Genomic DNA, 21,665 nt, shown 5'->3' on the forward strand with positions numbered 1-21,665 from the left:
ACCAAAAAGGCTTATCCTATTGGGGACAGCTGAAGAACCCTTTTGGAACCTTTTGATAACTGTTGAGATTTTAGACAGCTTTCATCCCTCCAGGTATTTACAGCGCTGTTGCCCCCTCCAGTGCTGAGATAGTGGGAGTGCAGTTAGATACTGCATTTCCCTGTCACTGTCATCAGTTCTCTCTACCTGAAAGGTGTCTTCATAGTTTGGGGGTGTGTCTACTGGTTTTGGTTTGTAATTCTCCTCCATAAACGAACTTCAGACAACAGTCACATTTCCATAAAGTGTTTATGAGAATATAAGGATATATTCCATCCATAAGATATATTTTTCCCGTTTGCATTACAGTTTGCTGTCGCAGTGTTACAGATTGCCAGGTAAATGAAGCAGGCTGCATCTTCTATTGCTTTATGCCAGTGTACTGACCGGGTGATCTTTGCTGCTCTGACAAGGGAGATTGTCAGACACTTTAACATTTGATGCTACATCCTTCACAATGATAAACACACATCTAGTTGAATAGTTGGAACTTGACTTTGCAGTTGAGGTGGATTGCTTGGTCAGAAGCTAAGATTCTTGTCATAGAAATATTATCAACAACCACTGTATGCTCTTAATCACCTATCTCATTTCTTTTCACATTGAGGAAAGAGGATGACGATAAGGTTAATTGTATGTATGTAAATCATTATGTTTCTCTCCTTTGGCACTCTGTTGGCACTCCCCATCCATTCGATACAAACAAAGCATAAATACCCAACAAGTATTAGTCATTCAGTTAAAAGACCTGCAATAGAAATACTGGTATTTATTGGTCTGTATCTCTTCCAGCTTGGTCCTTGTTGAATGCCAAGAGTGTGCAAAGCTGTCATCAAGGCAAAGGGTGGCTACTTTAAAGAATCTAAAATATAGTAACAACTTTTTTGGTTACTACATGATTCCATATTTGTTATTTCATAGTTGTTATGTCTTCACTATTATTCTACAATGTAGAAAATAGTAAAAATAAAGAAAAACCCTTGAATGAGTCGATGTGTCCAAACTTTTGACCGGTACTGTATTTTGGGTTGAATTTATTGTGCTGTTTATCTGAGTCCTTCTATTATGCAATGACAAGGCACTTGAGATGCTTCACACTTGTATTTAATATGTAAGCCTTTTGGGATGTTGAAACTTTGCATTGGTGACCTGCTGACCAGAGCAGTGCTTACACAGCTGCAGAGGAGCTGTCTGTCTGACAGTGACAGTGGAGTTACAGCACACTCCCAGCAGTAACACTATTGAGGACTGAGAGGGGACAGACACAGAGGCTGGGATGGAAGACTCTGGGCCTACACTGGCATCTGGGCCCACTTCTAATTCTAATCCACCTATAATGGAGGAGTCTAGTGCCAAACTGTTCTTCTGCCGCTGGGTAAGACACAGAATCCCCCTGGCACACAGAGAGGAGTTCTACCACATTCTCCGGATGACTGGACCCTTGGTAAGGACTGGCACTGCCCACCTAGCCTGTTGTGTGTTTCCGAAATGGCACCATATACTCCCTATATAGAACACTACTTTTGACCAGGTAGTGCATTATAAAGGGAATATAGGGTGCTATTTGGGACACAACTATTGTGTGGCCCTGTTTGGAGTGGATAGCTCTGTTGTCAGGGTTATAGGTAGATTACTCTGTGAGAGTGAAATACTAGGCTACAGGATGTACTGTGCAGTGCATACTAATGGCACTATGATTTATTCAAAGTACACTCAGAGGGCCACTAAAGCCCATCAGAACTAGTGTTTCAAGTATATTTCTCTTGATTGACTTAGAAGTAATGTCTGTCCCACTGGGCACAGACGTCAGTTCAGCGTCTAGTTTTGATTTTGGTTGAGTTGTCAACTATTGTGAATTCAACATGAAATCAACAAAACATTTCACCATGTCATTGGATTTAGGTTCAAAGTGAGGTGAAATGTCTTTACGTTGATGACTTTAGTAAATCCAACGAGTTTTCCACATTGATTCAACATCATCACATAGATTTAGGTTTTTTTGTCCAGTGGGGTGTTTGTTATTGTTTATGAGTGTTTTCTTCCCCTAGCTGCTATCTCGAATCCTAAACTACCTGCTTCCATTTGTCATCACTATGTTCTGTGGTCGCCTGGGGAATGAGGTGTTAGCTGGCTATGGCCTGGCCTGCGCGGTGAGTCAATCCTCTGGCTATGTTGTGTACTCTGCTGACATCTATCAGCTTAGATAAGAAAATGTCTCCTCTGTATGTGGTTGGAGAGGAAAGGAGGGAGAATGGAAAGAAATATTACAACATCACCTCAGGTCCCTACAGATTCTGGTATTCCTTTGAAAAACCACAAGAAAGGGGATAGTAATAATCAATAATCATAAAAAACCATCAACATACTGTAAGAATGTAAATCTTTACGTAATCGTGAGCTGTAAATGTGTTTGATGGTCATCTTCTTCAGACTATTAATGTTACGACTGCAGCAACAGGAGGTGGACTTGCCTTAGCATGTGACACTTTGGTATCTCAGGTATGTACATGTTTATGAAACTTGCAGTAGTTGAAGTATACGTTCCTGTTGAAATATATGCAACTGTCAGAGTCTGTGACCCTAACGATAATGTCTTATGTCATTCACGCTGTTGTGTGAGCAGACATTTGGTGGTAAGAACCTGCAGCGTGTGGGGGTGATTCTCCAGAGGAGTGTGTTGATCCTACTGCTCTTCTGTCTGCCCTGCTGGGCCATGCTCCTCAACACCCAGTCTATCCTGCTGGCTCTGGGCCAGGAGCCTGAAGTGGCCAGGTAACACCTACAGTGTCAAAATCAAATCAAGTCAATGCTATTTTTCATTTCACCTTTATTTAACAAGGTAGGCCAGTTGAGAACAAGTTTTCATTTCCAACTGCGACCTGGCCAAGATAAATCAAAGCAGTGCGACACAAACAACAACACAGAGTTACACATGGGATAAACAAACGTACAGTCATTGACACAGTAAAAAAATCTATATACAGTGTGCAAATGTAGTAAGATTAGGGAGGTAGGGCAATAAATAGGCCATAGTGGCGAAATAATTACAATTTAGCAATTAAACACTGGCGTGATAGATGTACAGAAGATGAATGTGCAAGTAGAGATACTGGGGTGCAAAAGAGAAAAAAATAACAATATGGGAATGAGGTAGTTGGGTGGGCTATTTACAGATGGGCTATGTACAGGTGTAATGATCTGTAAGCTGCTCTGACAGCTGATACTTAAAGTTAGTGAGCGATATATAATACTGCAGCTTCAGTGATTTTTGCAATTCGTTCCAGTCACTGGCAGCAGAGAACTGGAAGGAAAGGAGGCCAAACGAGGAGTTTGCTTTGGGGATGACCAGTGAAATATACCTGCTGGAGCGCGTGCTACGGGTGGGTGTTACTATGGTGACCAGTGAGCTGAGATAAGGCGGGGCTTTACCTAGCAAAGACTTATAGATGACCTGGAGCCAGTGGGTCTGGCGACGAATATGTAGCGAGGGCCAGCCAACGAGAGCATACAGGTCGCAGTGGTGGGTAGTATATGGGGCTTGGTGACAAAACGGATGGCACTATGATAGACTACATCCAATTTGCTGAGTAAAGTGTTGGAGGCTATTTTGTAAATTACATCGCCGAAGTCAAGGATCGGTAGGATAGTCAGTTTTACGAGGGTATGTTTGGCAGCATGAGTGAAGGATGCTTTGTTGCGAAATAGGAAGCCGATTCTAGATTTAATTTTGGATTGGAGATGCTTAATGTGAGTCTGGTACAGTCTAACCAGACACCTAGGTATTTGTAGTTGTCCAAATATTCTAAGTCAGATCCGTCCAGAGTAGTGATGCTGGACGGGCGGGCAGGTGCGGGCAGCGATCGGTTGAAGAGCATGCATTTAGTTTTACTTGCATAAGAGCAGTTGAAGGCAACGGAAGGAGAGTTGTATGGCATTGAAGCTCGTCTGGAAGTTTGTTAACACAGTGTCCAAAGAAGGGCCACAGGTATACAGAATGGTGTCGTCTGCGTAGAGATGAATCAGAGAATCACCAGCAGCAAGAGCGACATCATTGATGTATACAGAGAAAAGAGTCGGCCCGAGAATTGATTGCGTACATATTGGTCGCGTACACATATTTTGCAGATGTTATTGCAGGTGCAGCGAAATGCTTATGGATCTAGCTCCAACAGTGCAGTAATACCTAACAATATAAAGCAATACACACAAATTCCACAAAATTAAAAGAAAGGAATTAAGAAATATCAGAACAAGCAATGTCCAGAATATAAATATCTATGTATATGATGGTGTGTATAGATAGTATTGATAGTATATGAATAGAAAAGGTGTGCACAGCAGTATTTATATAGGATGAGCATTGACTAGAATACACTATATACATATGAAGTGGGTAAAGCAGTAATGTACAGTACCAGTCAAAAGTTTATACATTTGAAGGTCAGTAATGGTCAGTCATGAAGGTCAATCAATGTGGAAAATTTCAAGAACTTTGAAAGTTTCTTCAATTGCAGTCGCAAAACCCATCAAATGCTATGATGGAACTGTCTCTCATGAGGACCGCCACAGGAAAGGAAGACCCAGAGTTACCTCTGCTGCAGAGAATAAGTTCATTAGAGTTACCAGCCTCAGAAATTGCAGCCCAAATAAATGTTTCACAGAATTCAAGTAACAGACACATCTCATCATCAACTGTTCAGAGCAGACTGCATGAATCAGGCCTTCATGGTCGATTTACTGCAAAGAAACCATTTCTAAGGGACACCAATAAGAAGAAGAGACTTGCTTGGGCCAAAAAACACGAGCAATAGAGATTAGACCAATGGAAATCTGAGTCCAAATTTGAGATTTTTGGTTCCAATCGCTGTATCTTTGGGAGACGCAGAGTAGGTGAATGGATGATCTCTGTATGCGTTGTTCCCACCGTGAAGCATGGAGGAGGTGTGATGGTGTGGGGGTGCATTGCTCGTGACACTGTCAGTGATTTATTTAGAATTCAAGGCACACTTAACCAGCATGGCCACCACAGCATTCTGCAGCGATATACCATCCCATCTTGTTTGTGCTTATTGGGACTAACATTTGTTTTTCAATAGTAAAATGTCCCAAAACACACCTCTAGGCTATGTAAGGGCTATTTGACCAAGAAGGAGAGTGATGGAGTACTGCATCAGATGACCTGGCCTCCACAATCACCCGACCTCAACCCAATTGAGATGGTTTGGGATGAATTGAACCGCAGAGTGAAGGAAAAGCAGTGCTCAGCATATGTGGGAACTCCTTCAAGACTGTTGGAAAAGCATTCCTCATGAAGCTGGTTGAGAGAATGCAAAGCTGTCTTTTTTTAACCTTTATTTAACTAGGCAAGTCAGTTAAGAACAAATTGTTATTTACAATGACGGCTTACCCCGGCCAAACCCTAACGACACTGGGCCAATTGTGCGCCACCCTATGGGACTCCCAATTACAGCCAGTTGTGATACAGCCTGAAATTGAACCAGGATCTGTAGTGACACCTCTAGCACTGAGATGCAGTGCTTTAGACCGCTGCGCCACTCAGGAGCCCCAGTCATCAAGGCAAAGGGTGGCGACTTTGAAGAATCTCAAATATAAAATATATTTTGATGTTTAACACTTGTTGTTCCTGATCAGGTCACATGGTCAGGAAAAATATGAGGCCCTACTCACACTGTATGACTCAGACCAGAGCAAAGCACAGATACAGCCGATGCACAGTGCCGTGCCTCTGATGCTGGGTAAAGATATGTGCTTGTTTGTATGCTAGTTGGGGAGAACATAACTCTTCATTCTCTTAGCTGCAATAACACCATTTCTGGCTGCTCTCAGCATCAAATGTGGCAACCTGCAATTCCACAAACACTCCATTCAGTGGAAACGCCAGCAATGTTTTCACAGCCAATTGACTTACTCAATGAGATATAGAGATTGCTGTTCGTTTGTAGATGCAATAAACATTTTGACACTGATGCCTGAATAGGGGATATTTATGGACAACATAATGGTAAATGGATAGACCGTAGCAGTATGTGGTGTGTATTGGGTCAATACATGGAAACACGTGTAGTAATTTAGTGTGATTTAACAGTGAATATATGCTCTGTATTTTAGGATAGCACAGCTGTATGCCATCGCCTACCTACCTGCAGTGCCAGTGAGTCATCTGTTTTATCAAACACCCACTTGTTTAGAGTGGCTTCAATTTAGTCTGTTTTCAACTCGTTGGCTCCGTTAACCTATTCTTATTAGATGAAGAGTACATTTAGTGTTTTCTCATTAAATTGCATTAAACATCCTCTCCTCCCTGTCTTTATAATTTACTCTCTATCTCTTTATTTTAGGCTATTTTCCTGCATCAACTTCAGGCGTCTTATCTCCAAAACCAGGTACACTGACCGTGCTGCTGGGCTACAAATGACTTGTTTTGTTTCTCACACCTCATCGCATCCATAGAAATAAGAATGAATAGAATGGCCTTGGAAGCTCTTACCCTGGCAATTGACTGGTAAACTCATAGGTACAATCGCAATGGCTGCCCGGTATTGTAATGCAATAATTTTCATGTTATTTTGGAATGTTCTATCAAGTGATGCTGGATTACCATGGTAATGTAGCATGTTCATTCAAATGATGCTAACTGATGTGGCTCATTTTTTTTTTGTAAAGTTAGTTTAGTTGACTCAACAAATCACAGCACAGATTGAAGGGTACACTTCCTGATTTTCCTTCCTGGCATGGGTACACTCAAAATGGCTGCCAGTCCACCCATTATGCCGTCAATGACTTATATGGAGATGCCCTTTCTATTCATTCTTATTTCTATGACGGCATCCTCATCCCAGTCTCTTGTATATCATCTGGGTTAAGGAGTAAGACAATCATAGGTGTGAATCTGATGTTTATCAATCATATCAACGAGTGTGTTTCTGTGCTCAGGGGATAATACTGCCTCAGATGTACACAGCAGCAGCAGCCAACATCGCCAACGTGGTGACAAACTATATCCTGCTCTACTGGATGGACCTGGGAGTTATGTAGGTGTGCTCACACAAGAAACATTGATAACAGTGCCATATTCTTAACAGTCAGTAACATAGTCAGAGTATCAAGTATGTACCAGCCAGTGTAAGTATGCAATGCTCATTATCATTTCATGGAGTGTGTTTTTGTTTGTTTGTTTGTGTGTGTTTGTTTTCTAGAGGGTCGGCAGCAGCTAATACGCTTTCCCAACTCTACATATGTTCTTTCTTGTTTGCTTACATTTTCTGGAAGAAGCTATATGTGAAAACATGGGGAGGTAATAGAACGTTCACATCTCTGTGATTGTGCCTGATGAATGTGACCCACTGAAATCGACTGGTTTGTGTTGGGATGAACAGGTCAGTGTCTCTCCCTACAGGCTGGACTACAGAAGCGCTGCAGGAGTGGGGCTCTTATATGAAACTAGCCATCCCCAGTACACTGATGCTGTGTTTCGAATGGTGGATCTATGAGCTTGGGGGGTTCCTTGCAGGTACATTTCAGCTCTTAAGGTTAACACCAATGAACCAATGAACAGTCACATTCAAAAGGCCAAAACAACCATATTTATGTAACATCCACCTCTGCATTCTTCCCCCTCTCTCTTTCCTTCTCTCTTTCTCAGGCATGCTGAGTGAAGTGGACCTGGCTGCTCAACACGTGGTCATAATGCTGGCTTTCATCAACTACATGGTACTGTGTACAGAACTCCTTACACACCCACCCTAACAGTCCTATCATGGAAACCAAACAAAACCCAATGCCCTGGCTATCCAGTCCAAATAAGTTGAAGAATAACCCAAAATTGTAGGCTACAGGTCAAAGTAAAATTTGAGGCGAAAACACACATTAACTTTGTTTGAGGCATGGTTAGACTAAGACAGCAAGCTGTTTATGAGGCATCTAGTTAATGTGTTGTGTTGTGTGGGTAAAGTTCCCCCTGGGGATCCAAGCTGCAGCATGTGTTCGTGTGGGGAACGCCCTGGGGGCCGGGGATACAGCCGGGGCCATCCTCACCAGCAAGGTGTCCCTCGCCCTCTCAGGTCAGTCACACACTTCCCCCAGCTCATATGGCCTTTATTTAAACCATCTATGATGATCTATGGTGATCTATGGTTAACTAAAATGACAATAATTACTTTGACAAACTAGTAGTTATTTTGCAGTCGTGCTTGGTCTTTTTCCTCTGTCCCATGCTTTAGGTTCAATGGCAGTAATTCAGGGAATCATGCTGATCTCTACTAAAACAGTAATCGGCTTCATGTTTACTTCTGATGAGTAAGTAGAGTGTACATATATTCAACATAATGATTCAAGTCAAGACAGTCCCAAATTGGAACCTGACCATCTTAATAACCATGCTCTCTTTCCTTTTCAGGCAGATCATAGATCTGGTCTCTCAACTTCTCAGTGTGTACTGTGTTCTTCAGTTCTTTGATGGGCTAGTGGTAAGTGCACTCAAGTGGTTTGTAACCATTGAAAAATGAATAACATTTTATACAATAATACTGCTACAATAAGAACTCAATATACAGTGGAATAAGAGAGATAGTCTGTGTAATTGTCCAGGACCCAGGAACATTGGTTGAATGAGTGATAAGACATGAAACCTGGTGACAGCCAGCCAACAGTGTTTGTCTCTCTCTGTTAACACCCACTAATCTGAGATTTGTCTGTCCGTCCCAGTGTGTGTGTATGGGAATCATCCTGGGCACAGGCCAACAGAAGATAGCAGCGATGGCTAATCTCATCACCTACTACTGCGTGGGCCTTCCACTGGGCATCTCTTTGATGTTTGCAGCTGGCCTCAGGGTTGTAGGTATATACTCAGCTCTGAATTTTATGAAAACCAAACACAATTTTAGACGTCTTTTTCATGACCAGAGGTCTTTGCTCATTCTTACTGCCTTGCCATATACTTGCAACAGAAGTATGGTTATGATCAAATTCAGAAATGTGGTACAAAAACATTCAGAAAAATGATTTGCTCTCACTAGCAATTAAGAATCATGAATAGCAGGGCTATTCTGTATTGAAGATGACAATGTTCTCTGTCCTTGGTCAAAGATGGTCTCCTCTCCTCTCCACAGGGTTCTGGTTAGGCCTGTTAATCTGTGTAATTATACAGTCCAGCTTCTTCATCACTGTCATATTCAGGCTCGACTGGAAGAAAATGACAGAGAAGGTATGTCACCAGTGGCTTTTCGCTTCCCTATCTGGAACATACAGGGACTCAGGTGATTGAGAGGCTGACAGCCCATACCGCTATCTTTATGGTTTCTGTGAAGCATAATAGTGGCCTGGGGCAGCCTCTATAGTTATGGTTTCTGTGAAGCATAGTAGTGGCCTGGGGTGGGTGAAGGAAAATATTTGCTGTCAGCATCATGGAGTTGAACTGTTTGGGACAGGCTGTGAAACGAGCTGGAAAGGCTGGACATATGGTGTCAATGAGGAGTATAGTTGCACCTGACCACACAGAGAACAATGGGAGGGTGAGTATGAGTAGAACATTTAGCTCAGTCCTATTTTTTATGTTATTTATACTATACTCTCACAAATAACATTGTTCTAACCCAGATTGTGAATGGATACATGTCAGTGAGTGCTGAGGGCCAGGGGGACCTCAGGGGAAGCAATTGGACCCCAGAGGTGCAGAAGGAGGATGGGAGCCCCAGAGCCCTGCTCTCCACCACCCAGCTGGTCCTGAGGAGAGGTCTCACTGTACTGACTGCCATTGTAATCCTAGCTGTGGGGACCAGTGTCCATCTTCTACTGCCTCTACCAATCAGCACATGGAGCAATCTGAGTGTAGACTGGAGCAACACGACCTACCCCCCTGAACTCACCCCGTCAACAGTTCTCATCTAGGAGTAATACCTGGGCGACCCAGAACAGACCCTGTAGCAAGACAATTAAGTCATAGTGTGCTGTGTCACTGAATCTGTTATTACACCAATTATTAAATGTGAATCAGCTTTTTCCTGCAATCTAGAGCTATAATCATTGTATATTTTTCTGAATAGGTTATCTATGCATACCTCTTTACTTGTTCAATTGTCATTTTAATTAATGATGCAAATTGATTCTTTAAGAAATGTTATGCCTTCAGTACATTTAGTAATTGCTTGTTTTTCTAAAGTGTAGCAACCTTGGCAGCAAGCAAGCCCAGCTAAGATAAGACAAGCTACTCTAACTTGATTGATAGCCTGACATGGTGTTAGCTACACTCTTCGGCTGTCCCCATAGGAGAACCCAAGAGGGTTCTACATGGAACCAAAAGGAGTTCTGCCCCACAAAAAAAAGTGTTATCCTATGGGGACAACCTCAGAACCCTTTTGTAATCCTTTTTTCTAAAAGTGTAGGTATGAAGTTGGGAACCTATCTAGCTGGTTAGCTAAAGCCCATTTCAAAAACTTGCTAGGTGGCTAGTATTACAGAGAAACAAAGCATTTTAATTTGATATATTCATCAAGAAGGAATCAATAGGCTACACAGCTTGATTAACATTTTTTACATTTAGCAGACGCTCTTATCCAGAGCGACTTACAAATTGGTGCATTCACCTTATGATATCCAGTGGAACAACCACTTTACAATAGTGCATCTAAATATTTTAAGGGGGGGGGGGGGGGTTAGAAGGATTACTTTATCCTATCCCAGGTATTCCTTAAAGAGGTGGGGTTTCAGGTGTCTCCGGAAGGTGGTGATTGACTCCGCTGTCCTGGCGTCGTGAGGGAGCTTGTTCCACCATTGGGGTGCCAGAGCAGCGAACAGTTTTGACTGGGCTGAGCGGGAACTGTGCTTCCTCAGAGGTAGGGAGGCGAGCAGGCCAGAGGAGGATAAACGCAGTGCCCTTGTTTGGGTGTAGGGCCTGATCAGAGCCTGAAGGTACGGAGGTGCCGTTCCCCTCACAGCTCCGTAGGCAAGCACCATGGTCTTGTAGCGGATGCGAGCTTCAACTGGAAGCCAGTGGAGAGAGCGGAGGAGCGGGGTGACGTTGATCAAATTAATTTACAAATATACCCTTCTGCACATCACCGGCAGCTAAAATAAAACGCTGTGTGTCACTCTACTCTCCCTCTCCTCCACTGCATGCAGTAGAGTTTCTAGCTTCCTGCCTAGGCATCTCTTTGCACCTTGGAGGGAACCACTTACTAGGAAGAATAAAGGGGGGTGTACTCTTTGCCTGGTCCAGTCAGTGTGCTCCTCCATAAAATACCACTGACAGAACTTATAAATTATGGTAAAATGTGGGCTTAAAAATGAAGTTCAGAAGTAAAAATCAGACAAATCTGAGGGGGCACGTGCCCCCTATGGACATGACGCCACTGGTTTTGGAATGAATTAATAGAATGCAATACAAAAATTTGGGATGGTACAGTGTGAGTCTGTCTTTACTTTTTGGTTTACAATATATCATATTACCATGAGAAAACATTAGGTTTGATTGGTTTGTGTAATCAGCTCAGACAGTGTGATAGTTTCATTCAGATGATTAATGAAAAGCCCCAGAATAAGTAATCCCTTGGCTCCTCACAGACCAACAGTACTGGAATTTTGGCACCATACTGTAGTTTCCTCTCCACTCTTATCTTCTCTGCTTAGGTGGTCCTCTGACCACTCTCGCTGAGTGGAGCTATCTCTGGAACCCATTCATTTTGAAACCTATTTTCTCTGGAACTCACTCTGTGTTCATCAAGTGAGGTTGGTGAGCAGTAGGTTGATGATTCCCAGGGCCGGGATGAAGAGCATGACACAGAGCCAGGCCCCTCCGCATTATCAGGGCCCTGTGGGCCAGCAGTGCCTCCACCTTGATGAGGGCCACCCTGTCCCCAGCCTCACCATCAGCCCCATCTTCAGCCAGGGCACTTCTGTCTTTGTGGCCCTCACATGGAGCTGAATCATTTGAATGGGCCTCTGGGGCCAAGTCTGTCACACAGAAACACACCTATTAGACTGAGCATTATTTTTTACATAACCAAGAATTAAAGGATACCTTTGTAAAGCCATGGAGAGAGCTATGATGAACAGTAAAGTGAAGGGTCAATGATTAATGGAGACTTTCTTACCCATGTCTGTAGAGTTCACCTGTACCCCAGCTCTGATCTGGGCCTGCAAACAACCCAACACATCATTAAGATCCTCTTCAAGGCATTTACATTAAATTAAATAAAGACTTGAGGGTTATGCCTGTGTTCACCTATACAGTGGCTTTCTTCCAGTTCATTCTGGATAGATAGACAATGAGGAAGGAGGACTGTAGGAACAAAGGTAAACAGACTGGTCCACAGGCCTGGGGGAGGAGAGGAAACATAAGTCAAAGAGAAGACATCTGAAAGAGGCAGTAGGGGGATTGGCGCCAGTTTGTCTTCGCTTTAGCCAACTTGTCACCATGCTACACAAACCAACAATGTGATGTTAAATTACAAAACAGTCAGGCGCCCAGGTGCAATATTGGAGCAATCAAAACACTGAAAAAGAAATGAGTGTATTACCCCATAAATTCATAAGACAAAATTCAGAACACATTTATAGGTGTTCTTACCCATGATTCTTAGCATTGGCAGCAAACATCAGGGACACTCCAATAGAAAAGCCAACCCCATAGTAACCCAGGATGTTGCATATGGCCCCAACCTTCTGCTTCCCTGCCCCCCTTATAATACTACCTGAGGCAGCCTGGGGAAACAGGAGAACCAGACACGGTTACTGTTGCACTACAAACATGTGTGCAGTGCCTTCAGAAAGTATTCACAGCCTTTTACTTTTCCAAATGTTTGTGTTACAGGCTGAATTTAAAATGTATTAAATTGAGTTGTTTTGTCACTGGCCTGCACACAAGACGCCGTAATGTCAAAGTGGAATTATGTTTTATTTTTATTTTTTTATTAATAAATAAAAAATGAAAAGCTGAAATGTCTTGAGTCGAGAAGTATTCAACCTCTTTGTTATGGCAAGTCTAAATAAGTTCAGGAGTAAAAATGTGCTTAACAACTCGCATAAGTTTCATGTGTGCAATAATGGTTAACATGATTTTTGAATGACTACCTCATCTCTGTACGCTACACATAATTATCTGTAAGGTCCCTCAGTCGAGCAGTAAATTGCAAACAGATTCAACCACAAAGACAAGGGAGGTTTTCCAATGACTCGCAAAGGGCACTGATTGATAGATGTGTAAAAATAAAAAAAAGAATGGTGAAGTTATTACACTTTGGATGGTGTATCAATACACCCAGTCGCTACAAGAATACAGGCGTCATTCCTAAGATTGGAAAAGATATGCTCAGGGATTTCACCATGAGGCCAATGGTGACTAAAAGTAAGAGTTTAATGGCTATGATAGGAGAAAACTGAGGTATGATCAACATTGTGGTTACTCCACAATACTAACCTAATTGACAGAGTGAAAAACTGGAAGCCTGTACAGAATACAAATACTCATGCATCCTGTTTACAACAAGGCACTAAAGTAATACTACAAAAGAGTGTGGCAAAGCAATTCACTTTTTGTCCTGAATACAAACTGTTATGTGCTGTATTGGATTTGCCCTAAACATTACTGAGTAACACTGTCCATATTTTCAAGGATAGTGGTGGCTGCATCATGCTATGGGTATGCTTGGAATTGATAAGGACTGGGAGTTTTCAGGATTAAAAAAAGAAACGGAGTTTAGCGCAGGCAAATTCCCAGAGAAAAACCTGGTTTAGTCTGCTTTCCACCAGACACTGGGAGATGAATTCACCATTTCAGCAGGACAATAACCTAAAACACAAGGCCACATCTACACTGGAGTTGCTTACCAAGAAGACAGTGAATGTTCCTGTGGTAAGGACCAATGCTGGATATGAGAAGCAGGTACAGAGAGTTGACATTTAATTTAGCACAGACATGGAACAGCATCAGAACCAGGTAAGACAAAGACATACGACAATTAATGCTGATGGGGGGACAACCTCGGGAACAGACAGATATAAGGGAGGAAATAAACAGGTGAGTGAGTTCAGGTGAGTGTAATGAATCGCTGATGCGAGTGACGAGGGGAGCAGGTGTGCGTAATGATGGCAGAAGTACGTAATGCAGGGAGCAGGCGTGACAGTGTCGGCTTAAATTTATTAGAAAATCTAAGACCTGAAAATGTTTGTCCAACAATGATCAACAACCTGTCACGTCCTGACCAGTAATAGGTTGTTTGTTATTGTAGTTTGGTCAGGGCGTGGCAGGGGGTGTTTGTTTAGAGTGTTTCGGGGTTTGTTGGGCTACGTTCTTTGTTAGTCTATTTCTATGTTAGTTCTAGTATGTCTATTTCTATGTGGTGTTTATTGGGTTGACCTTCAATTGGAAGCAGCTGCTCCTCGTTGCTTCTAATTGAAGGTCCTATTTAAGAGGGGTGTTTTTTTTTCTATGGGATGTGTGGGTAGTTGTTTCCTGTTTTGTGTTCGTGCACCTGACGGGACTGTTTAGTGTCGTTTGTTGTTTGTTGTTTTTGTATACGTGTTTCCTTCTTTAATAAGATGAGTTTACACGTTCCCGCTGCGTTTTGGTCCAATCCCTACGACACCAATGACAGGGCTTGAAGAATTTAGAAAATAATGGGCGCATGTTGCACAATCCAGGTGTGGAAAGCTCTTAGAGACTTACCCAGAAAGACTTACAGCTATAGTCGCTGCCAAAAGGTGCTTCTACAAAATATTAAAACTCAGGGGTGTGAATACTTATGTAAATAAAGCATTTCATTTTCCATACATTTGGAAATATTTCTAAAAACATATGTAGATAGGTGAGGGAAAGAAAAAAAAACATTTAGTCAATTTTTTAATTTTTAATTCAGGCTGTAACAAAATGTGGAATAAGTCAAGGGGTATGAATATTTTCTGAAGGCACTGTATATACAGATAACGTCCAAAATAAAGGAAACATTTGAGTAAATGAGGGATGCAAAGTATATTGGGAGTTTAAGGTAAAGGTTAAAAAAAATATTGAAAGCAGGTGCTTCCACACAGCCCATTATTTTGGCTACCATGGCTAGAAGAGATCTGTGACTCCCTCCACTTGTAGAAATTATGCCAAGGTGCATTGAAACTGTTCTGGCTCGTTGTGGCCCAACACCCTATTAAGACACTTTATGTTGGTGTTTCCTTTATTTTGGCAGTTACAATACTACCTTTGATATTATAGAAAGTGGATCCATATTGTGATGACTAAAGGAGCTATAAGTTGTGATACAGTAGAAGCATTGACTCCTTACCAATATTGCATATAACAGAAGAAAAGGGGCATAGAAAGCCATAACTTGAGCCACCCTCTCTGATCTGCCTGTTGGTAGAAATTCAGGGGGAAGAAATACATTCAGTTATGTAGAATCAATGACAGACACCTCACCCTAGTTAAAGTGTAAAGGAATATGTAAGCAAAGTTCATGACAGTGTACGTCTGTATTACAGTGAGTGACTTAGTTATGTCATAGAGAAACGTTATTAATGTTCTCTCATACACAGATCTGGTGATAACGATACAATAAAACACACCAGTAATGTAGTTAAACACAACAAACTGCTTAGCCATGGTGAGGATCAACAGATCCCGAAGCCACAGGAACAAATCTGCAGTGGTAAATTACCATAGACTACATTACTCACTCACTCATCATATGTAAAGACGTAGGACATTTTGTCCTTCAGTGTCCCAACAAGAACCGACAAGCACACAGAAACTGACCCTGGACAGAGATAACAGGTCATGCACAGACAGAACACACATCTCCAGTAAAACTTTTAATCATTTAATTATAGTATGAATGCTTTATTTGCTGTTGTCAAGCTTTTAAATATAATTTGAGGTGTTTGGCAGGCACATGTACCAGCACAGAACATGGCCAGCTTGGCAGACAGCTTGGCCTGCTCTGTATCTCCAGCCCCCAGAGCACTGCCCACTCTCACACTGCCTGCCACACTGAACCCTAGAGGGAACTGACAACACACTATGATCAATCTCTGGGACTGCAACCAGATGATTCACTTTCTATGTGACTGGTGTGAATACATAGTATGATGGATGAACATTTGCCGAAAAGTTCAAGTAAATAGATATTTACCATGTAGCAAATGCTTGCCAGTTCGAAGACTGATTGTGCTCCAAGCTCCACCTCACTTATCAGACCTGCCATTGAGAGGTAGTGAGATAGGATATCAAACCAAAGCAGAAACACTGTAGCATCTAAACAGTTTGTAATGTGTAGAAGTATCCACAAGAAAAGTAAAATAGAGCAACATTTCACACAAAAAAATAGATCAATTGCATTCACAAACATCAAAACAACCCAAATATCTATCTGTTGTCCTACCTGCTAGAAAGCCTCCAAGCTCATAGGTCCACCACTTCACACACAGCATGATCATGCTAGGAATAGCCAGGTGGATGTAGGTGCCCCAGTCTTCCAGGCACTCCCAAGACCAGCCTACAGGGGAACACTAGGCTCAGACACTGGGATCGTCCCTGAAAGGTTCATGCTAATGTTCTCACAGAAGGCTTTTGGGTCTAAACCAAAACCTTGCTGTGTTAATACATTAGGAAGCCAAAAACAGAGCACTTGGTTTGACATGGCGCTGCTGTTCCCCTCAATACATGCATACTAATAAATGTGTATTATGCATCCCTTTGTATGTGATCCATTCAAGTCAGACTGGGAGTTCAGATAGTTCAAAGAGTTTGTGGATTTGGCGGTATAAGCTCTACTTTAGTGTAATCATGTCTCACCTGCCCAGGTGGCCTTGTGTAGTTCCTTCCACAGGATTTAGGCATAAAGTATAGCAGCCAGAGAGAGCTGGTGTTGGCCCACGCAGACCCACTGTCAACCAAAAACAATCCACAACATACATTACATCCTATAGCCCTCAGTGCTAACAGTTACCATCCCATCCCATAGCCCTCAATGGTAATGGTGGTGACAGAGGATTCCCTCTCTGGGGATGACACTCACGCTATACCCAGGTCCAGAACATAGAGGAAGATGTTGATGAGGGCATTCAGTACGTTGGCCACCACACCTGTGTTGACCTGCTGCCATGATTCCCTGAAGGACAATAGTCTTATTCAGATCAAATGGTCAGGTTATAATTCTCTTTGCAGGGCGACTGACTGAGGTCTAGCTTAGCTCTAACCTGATTCTGTAGATATCTGGCCTCCAGCTGAAAAATAAATGTGGCCTGTTAAATAAATGATAAACATATTTTAGTAAGTTATTGACATGGGAAATTAATGATTTTCTTAACTGACTGTGTGCACGTGTGTCTGGGTAGATAGATGTATTCACTGGGAGTGCTGGCATAAAACCACATACACCTGAGACAGCCTAAAGTGAAATACGAGAGCTCTGTCAGAATGAGCCAAAAACAATAATCACATTCTACAAACCAATCTCTACATGTCACTTTGTGAATGACAGAAAACAACCAAAATCAGATATATAGGATTCCATTTGGGATGCAGACTATTCCCTACGGGCCCTGGTCAAAAGTAGTACACTATATTGGGAATAGGGTGCAATTATAGACATCTATTAGATCTGGGGTAACTGTTTGCAGTGACTGGAGGGGTCTGAGCTACCTGGCAACCTCTGGGCTCTGTTTGACAGCCAGGAGGATTGGTTCTGTGTTGATGAGAACAGCATGGGAAACAGGCCAGAAGTTGAATGAGGGTGGCTCTCTGTACAATGACCCCAACTTTCAGGAGGTTATGGCTCCCAAAAGTCTTCAAGGAACAATAATCAAGTTCATCTTTGAGTGGCACGGCAGGATCATGTAGCTCTGGTCCAGGGCGTTAAATGCTCCTTGCTGAAGCTGAGCGCCAGTAAGCCGCGTGTGACCCCCTGGACCAGAGGTATGGTGAAGGCACTCTTGATAACATTTTGGGGACAGTGCTCTGTGTTAGGAGGAAACAGACCAGGTTTCATTCCTACCTGAGATGTGTGTGTCACACACTGATGATAAACCATACCCAATGGAGACACCTGTAACATTAATCACCTGGAAGACCAGAATAGAGATTGACAATTTGTTGAAAATGTCTGTCACGGTTGTCGTATGAACGAGACCAAGGCGCGGCATGTGTATCATTCCACATATTTATGAAACTATGCAAGACATACAATAAACAAAGCAATAACAAACCGTGACGAAGCGGCACAACATACACTAACTCAAAATAATCTCCCACAAACACTAGTGGGGGGGAAAAAAACAACTTAAATATGATCCCCAATTAGAGACAACGATGACCATCTGCCTCTAATTGGGAATCATACGAAAACCCCTACCTAGAAAAAAGAACCTAGAACACAACATAGAAAATGTAAACTAGACAAAAAACCCAACGTAGAAAAAATAAACTAGAACCAAACATAGAAATAAATAAACTAGACAAAACCCCCAGTCACGCCCTGACCTACAAGCTTGTAGGTCAGGACGTGACAATATCATAGTATACTGTAATTTCAATATTACCACAGCCAGACAGAACTGGCAGGGGTGACTCTTGCCATAGCTGTAAGTATTGATTGATTTATGAGTTTATATCACTTTTTTATTACAACAATTCTGGATAATATTATCAGAGTACATGTCTGTTTGTGCCATCATGTTTGGCATGACAAGGAGTGGCAAAAGTCACGATGGCACAAACAGACAAGTACTCGGATAATATTATCCAGAATTGTTGTAATAAAAAAGTGATATAAACTCATAAATCAATCAATACTTACAGCTATGGCGAGAGTCACCCCTGCCAGTTCTGTCTTCCCCAAATGGCTGCAGAAAATTGTACTGACGAAACTCACTAAAAAGACCATGAGCTGAGCCATAACCTGGTAAGAATAGAATACATCCACAACATTTGATAAATCAGTTGATGTAGTTGTACATACTATCAGGCATATGTGGAGGGAATAGGCCTAACACTCTGAAGTGTTAAACAATCTACGGTTTGAGTCATTCCAAGTGATTCAGGTTAAACAGACCAGGTGATAGATGAATCGATGATTCAGGTTAAACAGACCAGGTGACAGATGAATCGATGATTCAGGTTAAACAGACCAGGTGATAGATGATTCGATGATTCACAGACCAGGTGATAGATGAATCGATGATTCAGGTTAAACAGACCAGGTGATAGATGAATCGATGATTCAGGTTAAACAGACCAGGTGATAGATGATTCGATGATTCACAGACCAGGTGATAGATGAATCGATGATTCAGGTTAAACAGACCAGGTGACAGATGAAGCAATGATTCAGGTTAAACAGACCAGGTGATAGATGAATCAATGATTCAGGCTAAACAGACCAGGTGATAGATGATTCGATGATTCACAGACCAGGTGATAGATGAATCGATGATTCAGGTTAAACAGACCAGGCGATAGATGAATCGATGATTCAGGTTAAACAGACCAAGTGATAGATGAATCGATGATTCAGGTTAAACAGACCAGGTGATAGATGAATCGATGATTCAGGTTAAACAGACCAGGTGACAGATGAATCGATGATTCAGGTTAAACAGACCAGGTGATAGATGAATCGATGATTCAGGTTAAACAGACCAGGTGATAGATGAATCGATGATTCAGGTTAAACAGACCAGGTGGTAGATGAATCGAGCATTCAGGTTAAACAGACCAGGTGATAGATGAATCGATGATTCAGGTTAAACAGACCAGGTGATAGATGAATCGATGATTCAGGTTAAACAGACCAGGTGATAGATTAATCGATGATTCAGGTTAAACAGACCAGGTGACAGATGAATCGATGATTCAGGTTAAACAGACCAGGTGATAGATTAATCGATGATTCAGGTTAAACAGACCAGGTGACAGATGAATCGATGATTCAGGTTAAACAGACCAGGTGATAGATGAATCGATGATTCAGGTTAAACAGACCAGGTGATAGATGAATCGATGATTCAGGTTAAACAGACCAGGTGATAGATGAATCGATGATTCAGGTTAAACAGACCAGGTGATAGATGAATCGATGATTCAGGTTAAACAGACCAGGTGATAGATGAATCGAGCATTCAGGTTAAACAGACCAGGTGATAGATGAATCGATGATTCAGGTTAAACAGACCAGGTGATAGATGAATCGATGATTCAGGTTAAACAGACCAGGTGATAGATGAATCGATGATTCAGGTTAAACAGACCTATATAGTATGCCAGATACCAGTAACCTATAATTATCCAGTGTGCCAGTGGCCTTTAAGTGAATTCAATAATATGCAAGCATCACTGCCAAATAGCAATAATAATGTAATATAAAAATGCAAGGTTTTATATAACTTTGACCTAATTGTGGACAAAATGTAATAAAGATGTTTCTTACCACAGGCCCAGCCATTGTTTATAATTCAATAATTTCTTTTTTGAATTCAACAGGAATCAACCTGCGAATACATCTCAAACAGCTCCCACATATTGTCAATTCATTCCCATTCGTCCTGCTTTCCACAATTCCATTCGAATCCATTTCTAAAGACTGTCGCTCAGAAAAGTCTGCATGGTGAAGTGAGAACAAGGTAGTATTCTAGCTGCCAGCTGCCAGAGTGAGACTTCCTATCTGATGACATCCTTTGTCACTCCCTAGCTCTGACTTAGCTGTACACTGGCAATCTCAACTAGCATTGTTAAACATGATTTCCAATCAACTGCTGGACAAAGTTCACAGTCTTTTGTCACTTCTGCAACTGCACCAGATGATGGAGCTCTTTCCTTCCTCTGCAAACATCAACATGGTTTGAAAATAAAGTATTTTTTCTCTAAAGCCGTGTTCTAGATCAGTGGTTCCCAAACTTTTTATAGTCAAACATTCAACCTCCAGCTGCGTACCCCCTCTAGCGCCAGGGTCAGCGCACTCTCAAATGTTGTTTTTTGCCATCACCTGCCACACACACTATATGATACATTTATTAAACATAAGAATGAGTGTGAGTTTTTGTCACAACCCGGCTCGTGGGAAGTGACAAAGAGCTCTTATAGGACCAGGGCAAAATAATAATATAATAATAACAATCAATTATTTAGCTATATTTAGCCATCTATCATATAAAACCTTATTTGTTCAGACAAGTGAAAATTATGGTCAGTAAAGAAAACTTTAAGCTCGTCTCTCAATTTAAAAAAAGTGTCAATTCTTTGCCTCTTGATAAAAGCGTTACATGGTCGCTGCCCATATCATTGCATAATGCAGAAAATACACGAGAGTTCAGGGGCCTTGCTTTAGCAAAGTTAACCATTTTCACTGTAGTGGACAAAACGTATTTCTAGCTGTCAGGCATTCCCTTGGAAGCAAGAGCCTCTCGGTGGATGATGCAGTGTACCCAAGTTGCGTCGGGAGCAAATGCTTGCACACATGTTACCACTCCTCTGTGTCTCCCTGTCATGGCTTTTGCGCCATCAGTACAGATACCAATACATCTTGACCACCAAAGTCCATTTGATGTCACAAAGCTGTCCAGTACTTTAAAATATCCTCTCCTGTTGTCCTGGTTTCCAGTGGTTTGCAGAAGAGGATGTCTTCCTTAAT

General features: G+C 41.9%; 1 protein-coding gene and 1 pseudogene across 2 annotated transcripts; one reads left to right on the forward strand and one right to left on the reverse strand.

Annotated features, from left to right (window-relative positions):
* The first annotated feature begins 1,185 nt into the window (after positions 1-1,185).
* Positions 1,186-10,511, forward strand: LOC106612938 (multidrug and toxin extrusion protein 1). Its single transcript, XM_014214613.3, has 17 exons — positions 1,186-1,483; positions 2,088-2,189; positions 2,470-2,538; positions 2,663-2,811; positions 6,169-6,211; positions 6,399-6,443; positions 6,994-7,091; positions 7,257-7,354; positions 7,457-7,570; positions 7,703-7,770; positions 8,012-8,120; positions 8,280-8,355; positions 8,456-8,525; positions 8,764-8,896; positions 9,168-9,262; positions 9,486-9,569; positions 9,655-10,511. The coding sequence occupies exons 1-17, from the start codon at positions 1,316-1,318 to the stop codon at positions 9,943-9,945; spliced, it is 1,812 nt and encodes a 603-aa protein (XP_014070088.2). The 5' UTR covers positions 1,186-1,315; the 3' UTR covers positions 9,946-10,511.
* Positions 10,504-18,046, reverse strand: LOC106612937 (multidrug and toxin extrusion protein 1-like; annotated as a pseudogene). The gene is made up of 9 exons (XR_014378668.1): positions 18,036-18,046; positions 17,239-17,265; positions 17,058-17,150; positions 16,835-16,925; positions 16,422-16,535; positions 16,173-16,237; positions 15,939-16,047; positions 15,722-15,797; positions 10,504-15,394 (listed from the first exon to the last, which is right to left on the reverse strand). The product of XR_014378668.1 is annotated as a multidrug and toxin extrusion protein 1-like (transcript).
* Positions 18,047-21,665: the final 3,619 nt, after the last annotated feature.

The sequence above is a fragment of the Salmo salar genome, chromosome 09 (assembly GCF_965601325.2).
Source record: "Salmo salar chromosome 09, fSalSal1, whole genome shotgun sequence".
Lineage (NCBI taxonomy): Eukaryota > Metazoa > Chordata > Actinopteri > Salmoniformes > Salmonidae > Salmo > Salmo salar.

Excerpts from the sequence above, each read along its gene's own strand:
- LOC106612938 (XM_014214613.3), top strand. The coding sequence starts at position 1,316 with ATGGAAGACTCTGGGCCTACACTGGCATCTGGGCCCACTTCTAATTCT. Across the intron at positions 6,444-6,993 it reads CGTCTTATCTCCAAAACCAG|GGGATAATACTGCCTCAGAT; the intron begins GTACACTGACCG and ends TTCTGTGCTCAG. Across the intron at positions 7,571-7,702 it reads GCTTGGGGGGTTCCTTGCAG|GCATGCTGAGTGAAGTGGAC; the intron begins GTACATTTCAGC and ends TCTCTTTCTCAG.